Source organism: Cardiocondyla obscurior, linkage group LG19 (assembly GCF_019399895.1).
Source record: "Cardiocondyla obscurior isolate alpha-2009 linkage group LG19, Cobs3.1, whole genome shotgun sequence".
Lineage (NCBI taxonomy): Eukaryota > Metazoa > Arthropoda > Insecta > Hymenoptera > Formicidae > Cardiocondyla > Cardiocondyla obscurior.
This window is the reverse complement of record NC_091882.1, coordinates 1,071,975-1,084,271: the sequence shown is the minus strand read 5'-3', so window position 1 is coordinate 1,084,271 and position 12,297 is coordinate 1,071,975. Positions and strand designations below refer to the sequence as shown.

At 43.9% G+C, this 12,297-nt stretch overlaps 1 protein-coding gene across 1 annotated transcript in view; it reads right to left on the bottom strand.

Moving 5' to 3' along the window:
* Positions 1 to 11,826, bottom strand: part of LOC139109987 (interleukin-1 receptor accessory protein-like 1) — a 138,175-nt gene extending 126,349 nt beyond the window's left edge. Inside the window, exon 1 of the mRNA XM_070669454.1 lies at positions 9,686 to 11,826. Coding sequence (XP_070525555.1) covers positions 9,686 to 9,915 — 230 coding nt within the window. The 5' untranslated portion in view covers positions 9,916 to 11,826. The remainder of the gene's footprint in view (positions 1 to 9,685) is intronic.
* Positions 11,827 to 12,297: the final 471 nt, after the last annotated feature.

The window sequence follows — 12,297 nt, the reverse complement described above, 5'->3', positions numbered from 1 at the left end:
CTCCAGCCATTCCGACGAGCGCAAATGTAAACGGTGATGCACCATCGCGCGCCACCGTGAAGGAATTGCCATTCGCGCGAAAGCGAAAGTTTCGCGATTAAATGAAGCTCCGTCGCGAACGGAACAAAGTTTCTCCCAGATTCCGCGAAATGGCTGCGAGGAAAGCGAGCGTTTATGCAACGCAAAGCTAACGATTCGCTTCTGCGATTCGCGAGAGATTTAACTACGAGAGATTGTTGCACGCACGAGAAAATCACCGCTTGATAGTTCTTTCCGATTGCGAAAGACGAGATGGGTGAGGGGGGGATGGGAGGGAAAGGGGGAGAGAGAAAAAATTAATTGCATCGCGTAGAAATGATTATCGAGAGGCGACTGATCGGTGATATACTTAGCATCCGGCGGTAGAAAATCTCAACTGCGTGTCGTAAAAATTATTGCCGACGTTAATGTTGCGCGAAACGCCTTTTGATTAGATGAAATTAAGTTAAAAGATCGGTCGGAAGAAACGATAAATGTTCGCGATGGAAAATGAAAATTTAATGGCCGTGAAGTCAGTAAAACCCGAGCGTCCAATCGACGGCGTAATTTATGGAAGTCGTGAATCCCTTTCCCTCCCCGGTCTTTACTTGCATTCGTTTACACGACTCGCGGTGAACTCGAACTGTCATCCCTAACAGAAATAGAAATGAGCGAGCCGGTACGCTCGCGGCTGTACATGCCGCCGCTTCTTTATTTTTCCTTCGCTAATTAGTAAGCCATGACGCATTCTGTCAAGTTCTTCGCTTCTTTGCGGTAACGGTAAATCGCGGCATCATCGACCGCGAACGTGGAAAACGACGGCATCGATTATTTTGCACCTGTAACCTTGTCCGGGTTTCTCCTGTCACCGATCTTTCCCGTTAACATTTTTCCCGAATGATTTGCTTGCTAACATTTATATTAACATCACACTAAGCTGACAGATACGCGTTCTCGATTCCTTTTTACATGCAAAAAATTTTCAGTTATTCAACTATTTTGTTCCGACTTTTTTTTTTTCCTTTTTTTATCTTTTTTTTTTTTCGGGCAGCTGGTGTTTCCCCGCGTTTCCAAATTGTAGTGATACTACCGTCGTGGAACATTTGCGGCCGAGATTTATAAGAATGGCTCGATTGCGAGACAATACGCATATTTCGAAAACGCAATTTCCGAACCTGTCGCAAAATATACTTTACATGTCACTACCTTCCTTTTTTTTCCAAATTTCTGATCTATAAAAGTTTAACAATCGCAAATTTCGTTGAAAAAAATCTTTTTTTTTTCTTTCCCAATTTCACTCTCTAATAGGATATACGCGCGGTTTCCATAGGCGAATAATTTCGCGATATGATAACGAGTCCGCTTACGCGAGATTCGAAACGTCCGTCCGCCGGAAGCATCGAGATCGATGGGATCCGGTTTTAGCGACGGAGAGGACGAACGAATACACCGTTTCGTATTCATGTTTGTACGCTTGTGTACGACGTTATTTTCTACCGAAACTCGATCGCGGATAATCACGATGGGTGTCCCGTGGATTCTGCCGCGTGCGGTCATTAATTTTCGATGTCGATTCGGCTTGCTAATTCAACCGAATCGTCATTTTACCACAGGGAGGAATTATTACGACTTTTATGTATCGTTTTTATTTATCGTTTATCTCTCGCATTAAAAAAAAAACGGAGAAATCTCTAGAGCAGCGATGAATTAAAAATCTCGAGAAAAGAAAAAGCTCGTCGAGACCGAAAGCGTCCTAAGAATCCTACATGTCGTTCGTATCGAAATAAATTTTAATTTCCTGGGAGATCGTATGCTGCGCTTAACCGCTTTCGTATTTTCGCGGTGTCGAAATGACTGGAAATCCGCGGTCTGCGGGAAAATACTTCATTTTCCCATTCAATGCGTCCGTGATCTCTCGCAGAAAGGCAAGGAAGAGAGAGAGAAACGAGAAACGCGTTGACAGACGTCGTCGGCCGCGAGCTCAACATCCCTCGCACACATCTCTCTCGTTGGGATTCTCGTCGAAATGTCAAAAGATTCTCTTGCGGCTTTCGCCACTCCCCGACCCGCGTTCCCCGTAGCCCCTCTGTCACTCTGTCCTTCATTCCCTCCTTGTTCCCCGCATTTCCCAATTTTGAACGTTTCGCTCCCTTCCTCCTTGTCGTCACATGCAGTGTCCTATTTACCACGACGACTAGATTTTCCCGTCGAATCGAAGACGGAGAGGTCGCGATTAAATTGCCATTCGATGTAATTACTAATCAATAATCATTGCGTCGACGCGAATATCGCAGTGAATCTAATTTGAAATAATCTCCTAAGGAACCTGGAAATGACGCCCTTACACCGGCGTCTTCTGTAATTACGCTTCCTTCTTCCCTCGAACGCTGAATACGATGCTGATTTAATTTCGAAGGAAAGGCAGAGAGCGCAATGTGAAGTAAACGTAAGCGAGTGCAACTGAAAAGTACAGTCTTCCGCACTATTGGCAAACATCTCGGAAGTTCCGATCGCTGATCGACACGAAGTTACGACACGAATTCGCTGACCGAGAACGAAACTGCCAAGCCGCTGCTCTTCCCTATCCGTTCGGCGAACAGGACTTCGACGCACTTTTCCCCGTAGCAGAATCGCGATTACGCTCTCTCAAGCTCAAAGATAAAACAGTCTTCCGCGAAAGCTCTGTGGTTTCTCGGTAAGTAGTGAAAACCACATTTTTCACCGACTATTTATACCCCAGACTAAATTATATAACAGTCACGTATACATAATAAAGTAGCTAGCTATAAAATAAACTTCCAAATACTAACGATATTCGAGATAATTAAAAAATTTAATACACCATCCGCTTCTTCAAAGAACCGGGAGAGCATTATTAAAATATCTCGGGTAAATAATAGATTTAAAAATAATTAAATGTTCCCGATGTTTGCTTAATCGGGTCGAGGAGAGAGATGCGTTGCAATACGAGGCATTTTTTTTTTCGTTCTGATTAAAATATTTTTCAAAAAACGTAAATCGAGTCAGGGTGCGTAAAGTTATTAAAATCTCTGCTCCCTGTAAAGCACGAATTCGTGATCGACGCGGGAATAACCGCACGTATTAAACTCTGGTCTCTTCTTTTATACAGGGTTTCCCAAATAACATATCTCTCTCGAAAACTAGGTAGAAAATTAGGATCTTGCGCCCGTTAAGTGGAACGCACTCTCAAAGTTGAGTAATCGAAAGTATCCTATCAGTTCTAATACGTTATCTTATCTTTGTTCATCGTAAGTAACGATACAAAGATTATCCTTCTACATCGCGACAGAACTGCCGTAACCGTTTGTTTGAGAACTGCTGCCGTAAAGACGCGTGTACACGTAACGCACACAGGCGTACGTGCACGTCAGAAAGAAGGCGTCGCTGAAAAGTGGGAAACGACTTTCCGCGAAGCGATTACCGGCTTCCGTTATTTCAAAATAGCGTCCTCGGCTGATCCTTACTCGACACACGCCAGGATCATTATCCCTAATAGCGCGAGTGTGTCATTCTTCTATAAAGGCACGGAAGCGAAGAAGGGAGAGCAACGCTCACGTTTCGCGATTACACAAGATCCGCGAGCGAGCGAGCGAGCGAGCGAACGAGAGAGAGAAAGCGACACTTTTAACCCTTTCGGCCCTGATAAAGAGTAGTCGGCCGCAAATTGCGATCGAGAGCACAATGGTTGCTCGTTTCGCGATTTGCGTCGCTCGGGGAAGTTTAAGATGTGTATATGCTTTTAACAAACGGAACAAGCGAACGCGAACATTTCAAACAAATCTATTACTAGAAAAATAACATCCTAACAACCGCACATCACCGACGAATATTTTTTGCGGTTACTGTGTTCGTTCAGGGTTCATTCGGTAAGTGTATACAACACTTTTAGAATCCGCGAGTCGCGGACTTTAACTTGTTTTTATGGTCAACGCTGCTGGATTTCGTTACGTCCACGATTATTTTTCACATCGTTCAACATCGTTGATAACCAGATTGCATTACGATTGTAACATTAAGCGCGGTTTAATTACGCCAGGCTGGCGATGACTGTTTAAAAAGATTATTGCATTGCACTTTGATCTGACACGAACGAAATGCGCGTCACGCAATTTGTAAATTGCGGAAACACGGCACGTTTAGCTCGCCGAGCGTGATTCAATTTGTATTCTTCGCGTAAATATATCGGAAGTTCTTTTTTAAATACACTGGATAAAAGGGACGAAGTGTAAAAGTTAATCAAAGACAGATAACGATCTTAAAAACGGTACCCAGCATTGATAACCTATGATAGACGACATCCGGGGTAAAATTAATATACATTCGATTATAAGTATTTACTTTCTTAAAATTTGTATTTTCATCGACTAAATCATAATTAAATTTTGCTTAAAAATACAACTCAACTACTTCCGTCAAGGATAATTCTGGATATAATTCGTCAGTACCTTCAATTTTTAATTCTCAAATCTCGCTGCGCGATTTTCGAACAAAAAAAATAATAGACGTCAGCGGTTCAGCCGTCAAAATAGGAAAATTATTCTACAATTTTATGGAGACGAAAATTCAACGGATAAATTTCTAAAAATTAATATCCGGAGCAGATGAATCATGTACGATCGCAAAACTCCTTCTCGTCAATTCGAAAAAAAAGTGCGTCTTGTAACAAAAATCAATGAGATAAAAGAGCGGAGGTGAGGGGGTAGAATGGACCCGTTACTTTTCCGGCGGGCGATTGTTCTGCGGAATTTTATGTGCGCACGACACGGTCGGCGAAACGAGCGAAATCCATATCGCATAAAAGCATCTATTTGTACCCTTTTGTTCCTCGGCGGCGCTCGTGCGCAATTAACGAGCTTACGCGAAAGCCCGCCTCACATGTTTCACGACCATAATTTAACCCTTTCGAATCCACTTCTCCTTCTCCCCAGGTCTACCCCCGTTCTCTTCCAATGGTGCGTGAAAACAAGGATATACCTACTAAAATCTAAAGGTATTTGTTAACGGGGTTCTTTCTCCTAAAATTAAATCGCGATAATACGTCGTGCGTGTAATTTTTACGTCGCTCATGATTTTATAAATGAAATTTCAACTATCGATCCACTTTCGCGTTGTCATCTAAGCCCTTCGTCGGCCCTCGAGATCTCGTTCGCCGTTAAATCGCGAGGAAGGCAAAAAGGGGAAAAGAAGATCGCGGCTGACGAAAGGAGTTCGGCGAATCGCGGCTGCATTTTTTTCCGTGAAATTTAATCAAGGCTATCCCGTCGGAGGAGATCGGGCCGATCCGAACGCGCCTAAGCATAATTTCATGCATGTTCATCGTCGACCTGCAGAGATAGACACGGCCGATAAAGACGTATCAGGTGGGACCAGAAAATAAAAACGAAAGAAAAAACCTCTTGAACGACCGAGACCGATATCACGCGTTCTAACAAGAAAAATTGTGTTCGAAAAATTTTGGAGGCTGAGAGATTAATATATAACGTCGATAATTGAATTTAGAGGCATCGCCTCTAATGAAAGTAGTATCATCTGATATATATTAATTTATAATATTAATTTCCAAGGGCCGTAATAAAAAAAAAGTGTAAATTATTATTTTAAAAGGTAGCAGAACACATTTCCTTTGTTCGTTCATTACCAGAAAAATTATGTAAATTGCAATTAGATGTGCAGGTAAAATATACGTGTCAAAGGAAAGAATAAAGCGAAACGAATCGCGAAGAACAGGGACTACTTCGATATCTCACTCCGCATCTGCAGTTGCCTTTCTACGCCCTAATCGAGCCCTCTCTTCTTATTTTGACATGTCTTTCATCACACGGCTTCTTCGCTTCCCTTGATCTAATAACGATTTAACGCCCTTACCAAGCAGGGTTCCTCAAAGCCAAGCGGCGCGACATCTCGTGAATACTCTCTCGATCCCCCTCTGCGCTGTGAATACGCAGAACAAATATACCGTTTGACACCTGGAAGACCATGCCTCGCTTGGCACAATGGCCTCGTAAAGTCCCACTTTGTCCCCGGGGATAATAAAGTTCCCGCGAGCGTGTGTGCGCGCGAGCGAACGCGAACGCGAAGGATCCTCCAGGAAAGTCCTCGGGTGATATTCCTTTGTTCCGTGCTTTGTGGTTACCCGACGGGTGGGAGGCGGCCAAAGCTTGTCAACCGTTCGCCCCAGCCCCCTGAGTACTTCCCTTCTCTCGTCCTAAGCGCGCCCGCGTGCCCTTCGCGCTCCTCGCGGCTTCCCGTTATTCCGCTTTGCGAAACGCTCCTCGATTTATCGCGGAATAAACAAGCGTTCCAACCCCAACGCGATTTACGCCCTGTAATTCGCGTTTAAACCGGGACTGTCGCGACCCACGAGATAGCGCGCTGTAATTCGCAGGAAAATGGAGCCGACAAAGCTCGAGAAAGACCCTTAAACCGTGGACCGCACGTAATCGCGGTGTCTTGTACCCCGAATTTAGGGCTTTCCGAATTTCTTCCCGCTCGCGCTCGTTCGGGGCACGATTAAAGTAAGACGTAAATAATGCGAAAAAGCGCTTATGCGTCACAGAGTAAATTTTCGGAAAATATCAAGCTGGACTTTCAATGAAGATAAGCGCAATTAACGCGTTGTCCGCCGAGCGAGTTTTGTATTTTGTCTTATCGCACACGCCACGGGTAGAATTCACGTTATCGCGAGCATACAATGATAAAATGTATAATGATGTAATATGATTAAACAAAGTTATATTATCAAGAATAACGGCAAATAAACTTTTTATCTTACGTAGAATTTTATTATTATTATTATTTGAAATTTTATATTAAATGTCTAAAAAAAACTTCAATATGCCGAAGCTGTCTCTGAAAAATCAGTAGGTGATCACGGATGACGTGTTAACGGAAGATAAAGCAAGTGCTTTTTGAAATTAAACATTTCTTATCTTTGTAGGAAAAAAATTTTTTTTGCGAAAAAACAGCTCTGATATTTTATTGCTTACTGTCACAATTTTATGACTGAAGCTTTAACTTTCCTTGAATAACTCCCCGATTCCTCAAATTACTCGATAAGTCATAGTTTTTATAGAGTATCTTTTTCTACGGTCTCAATGTTTCACAAGTCAGTTCATTTTTAATCCCGTTTTCAATCTCAAATTAAGGAACCTCTCCTACCTTAAAATAATTAATTTTTCCACTACGAAAAATATTCCGGAGATATTCTAAAATATTTTCCTCATTATTATAAAAATACGGGGTCTTTTGATATATGTATAAAATTACATTTTATAAAATTAAATTGTTTTTTATTTGCAATTAAATATTTTTAATTCAAAATCTCACGGTCGTGCAAATTTTTATGAATTTCAATAAAGAGGTTATTTTTTTTTTTTCTTTTTAACTGATATTATTATCGCATTGAAACTTTTGATACATTTTTGCATCCGTGAAACCTACCTTCTGCCGTCTGTTCTAAAATGGCGAGAACAAATATTTCTCCCCGGCAGAAAAAAATATCCACAAGATAAATTGCAAATTTTCCGAAGGAAAACTCGATTCCCTTCCCTTTCCTCCCGCGGGTGTTATTCCGCAATATATATCTCGTGACGGAATACGCGTCTTATTTCCGCGTTAGACGAGCTCTTAATGTAAAAACACCGCGGAAACGGATTCCGGTGACGCGAGCGCGAAATAAAGATTTCGCGCGAGCGAGCGAGCGAACGGGCGAGCGGATGGATGAACGAAACGGCGGAATGCGGATTCGCGAAACTTTTCGCGACGACGAAAAGAAAAGAGGGAGAGAGAGAGAAAGAGAGAAGTTTCCACGTTTCTGTCTGAGCTTGCGGAGATTTACAAGTCACGTACCGGGCGTCGTAAGCTTATAAATCTTTAATGCGCCGTCTTTCAGCGCGCGCCGCCGGGAAATATTGCGCGAGCGATGAGAAAAATGTGGGTCAAACGCGAAGAATGGCGTCTAGTAGGGACCTCCAGATATAAGTAGTCAGGGGACGCAAAGATCCAATTGTAACGGAAACGTCACGAGGACTGTGAAAAAAAGGACGACGTCGAGATTTGCAAAAGGAGGAAAAACAGAGCGATCGGCAAACAAAACCGTAAATCAATCGTCTACTTATCGAGGCGCGTAATTAGTAGAAAAGTCGAACGATTTAAAGTTTGACGTTTTCTAATAAAATCATATACATATGCAATTTCACGATATTTTTTTTTTACCCTCGAGATCTAACTGCTGGGGTCAGAAACGAATAAGCCGCGCGCGAGCAAAAAGGATACGCGACGGCGAGGAAAATGTGCATTCATAAGAGCTCATTCCAGAATCGGCCCGTACAACGTTCTCGGTAGTGCGAAAGAGTTATTGATACGTGTCGCGCGCGGCGATAACAGGAGATATCTGTAAGCAGGTGCTTCAGGTGTGAGGCGAGCACCCTCGAGCTAAAAGGAAAATGTCATTCGCATAATGCGAGCGCTCTCCATGCCGCGGCTGCTTTTGTGCCGAAAGCAGTCTTCGATTCGTTTTCATTCGCATTTATCACCCATCGGGGCCGCGGAATAAAGGGGAAAATGCTCTCGAAATGGCGAAGAACGAGCGAGTGCGTTCGTCCTGCGAAAGAAAGAAACGCGAAGGTGGGAAAGGATGTTACCGCGGTGTCGCAGGGATTCTCAAACTAGAAAATTTCACGGGCGTGTCCGAGTAATTGATATGCGTGACTTTAAATTAAATTAGAAATATTTTAAAAAATATTTAAAGGAAAGATATAAAATTGAAATTGACTCGAGTCGCTTGAATAATTTTTAACAAAGTCGAAGCTTGTAAAGACCTGTTCGATTAACAAAATATCTATTCCGACATATGCAACTGTGTTGAAAAACTTTGGGAAACGCAGGATTTAATTGTCTGAACTACATTAATATTGAATTCTCTACCGCGCTTAATTGTTCTGCTAATTGTGCTCTTTGAATCTCCGATCCATTAAAAATTCCTTTCTGACTGATCGCGATAACTTTTCCTCTTCTTTGAAAACTTGTGCTGATTTTTTTAATTTTTAAGACAAGATTATTATAGAATATTATTTACCTCTAGCCAATGTATTATTTATAACTTTTCTTTTATTAATTATTGTAATTTAAACACGTCTTTTTTTTTATTATTAAATCTCGTTATTATCGGCTACTTATGATTGCTCCAGAGCGATTTATCTGTCATTCATACGCAGCATGCATAAAAGAAAAAACTAGCAGTATTTACACGCTGCTCGAATGAAAACACAAATACGCAAATAACAAAAAATCAAGAGAGCTTCTAATGTAATGTAAATCAATAAAAAATATGTTTAGAATTATGAAATATATTTGATTTACTTATTTCTGAAAATCTTGAAGAATTCGGCAATTATCAACAGAATTGTAATACATTTGATAGTATTTTTTTATTTTTTAACTCTACATTTAATTTTAAATTTTATTAACAAATTTTCTTTTCTAGAAATTACCAGAATTTTTATTCTCTTTATACTAATGTCTTTATCGTTTTCTATAATCGTATCACACGTATTTTAGTTTCCATTACCGCTTCGGAGTGCTCGCTATCGGCGCCCCCCGAAGTTTCGCAGCGTACACAAAAAAAAGCGCAAAACAAAACACTTACCATTCGATGCTCCTGTATCCCCTGAGGCAGCAGTGAAGGGCCTTGAACGCACCCACGTTCGCGTACTCCACGGTAACGACCTCCTTCGTGAAGCTCAGGCCGCCCGGCAGATTGTCGTACTTGTGTATGGAGCAGTAATCCTTAATCTCGTTGCCGAGGCCGATCGTGGACAATATCGCAAGGGCGATCACCGCGTGCAGCTCGCTCGTTGACATCCCCATTTTCTTCATTTGTTTCACCACTCGTCGATGAACGATCCGATCGCGCACTTTGCAACACTCGCGAACCGAAAATTCGGCTTGACCGCGTCGCTCGGCAAGCCGACGATTGGGTTACGGTAACGAGACGTATCGAGATTTGAAAATTTGCAACGGAACGCCGTCTAAGTTACTTCCACAGTTCGCTAGAGTTGTCGCGACGCGCGGTCAAGTTCACCTTGCTACGTTCTTGCAGCTCGCGCACCGTCGCGCCATCGAGGGCTCGCGACAATACGTACCACCGCCGGTGGCCCGCAGTCCGCGTCATACGAATTTCCCTTGTTCCTCCTCGCCACCGAACTCCGAAGGAGCACACGTACTCTTTTCTGCTCTTCTTTATCGCGGATCCGCGAGAGCACCCACTCCGACAAAATCCGCCGCGTAACTGTGCGAAGTTGGTGGCGCGCGCCGACAGTGCCAACACGCTCGCTCGTGCGGAAGATCCGAACTCGATTCCCGCGCCTCCGCTGCAAAGTTCGCAGCGATCTCGCTTGCTCCCTCTCTCACCTTCGCGGCGTCTCGGCGTCCCGTGCCCACGGATTCGAGATTCACAGTTCGCGGAAGCCCGAAGCGATATCGCCGGCGGTAAACAATACCCTCACTCGCGCCCACCTCCCCTTTCACCGGTATCGCTCTCGGAAACTCCACCGACCAGGAGGAGCGTACGTTCGCTGCGCGCACTGTTTGCCGTCAAACACGGGGCGTTTTGCGGAGCGCGTTTACCTGGGAACGTCAAACACTCGAAACGTCAGCGAGAGCCGGGGCTTCCTTCCCTTTCCTGCCGGTCGATCGCCAACTTCAGTCCGCTCCGCTGTTTTCTCCGTCTCGAGAGGCGCGGGCTAATATTTGCGTGAGGCGGCTTACAACAGCTTTGTCCTGGCGCCGCGTGTATTAACCTTCGCTCGTCCCTCGCGCGTACACACCTACACACATGTACGGAACACTCGATGCGACTTGAAGACTGAACACTTAACGCGCCGTTGCCGCCGTTAACCGCCGTTGGCGGACTCACCAATCTTTTTGATACTCACGTCGCGAACTCCGACAACTGACTGACGCCTGCGACTCCACTCACTCCATAGACTACCCCCACCTGCCGGCTGAAATGAGCCGCCTGTTGCCTCACGCCACTTCGCTTATTTCCGCCATCGCTCGTCCACCTTCGACCGTGGCGTGCCGGCCGGCTGGCCGGCCGGCACGGAGACGCTTGTTTACACTGTTTATTCAAACTACGACAAACGGACCCGCAAGGATCACTTTGTCTTACAAATAAATAGATCATGATGTTACACAAAATGGAAATGCATACCGATCGATTGCAGGGCGATCAAGATTACGTTAGTAACGCGTCAAAATAATCCGCAACTATGATCAAATAAATTCCAATCCTTCGCTCCGATTAGCTTTCAGAGAATCGATCAGAGCTCGGGATATAATTTTGTAACCAACTTCGTAACTGAATTGTACAACTAAATCTTATAAATAATAATAATACATATATGTATGCGTTCAATTAATTATCGAATAGCTTCCACAGCTTACCTGAATTTCATTTTCCACGAAAATAAACTGCAGACACATAACATCGTACGTCGTACTCGAAACGCATCACGATCGCCATACAAAGGAAATATTAAAAAAATTTCCTTGATCGGTTCGATGTCGCGTACAAATCGTTACTTATATCTAATCTCGCACGATAATCTTATACACGTAGACGCTAAAATTGTCAAACAAAACTCCAACCTACAACGCGCCAACGCTACATGCATCATTCGTGTTTTAAGTTTGTCTCTACGCCAAAACTGTTACGTCTATCGCACTTGCGGCGTCTAAAGCGCATTTGTTTATTTTCACCCGCACCTATTCACTTCACACACACGCGAATTAACCTTGCGGCGTCGTCGGCCGAGGGGGGGGCACCCGAAACAAGAAGCAGGCGAGAAAAAGACGGTCTTAAAGAAGGAAAAGAAGGGAAACGGGTAGACAGACGGATAAGCAGACAGAGACAGAGATGCGAAAAGAACAAGAGAGGCCGAGAATGGGTGGAAGGGGGGTTGGTGGAGGAAACCGTGCGTCATTATGCTCGAAGAAGCATGGATTCTGGCCTCTCTGTTCGTCGAAATCTCTCTCTCGACGCGATTAGACAGTCTGGTGCATCCGTTGCGCATTTGCAACGTGCACTCCGTTCACAGGCCGCAGTGCCCTACACACATACACGCACAGATACATATACGCATGCATGCACAATACAAGTATTACATTCTGGGAAGCCTCGCGGTCACTTCGCCTCATTTCTCGTGTTGCAAGGCGCAGGCAAAGGAGAGCGCGTCAGCAACCGCGGGGTTCGTACAT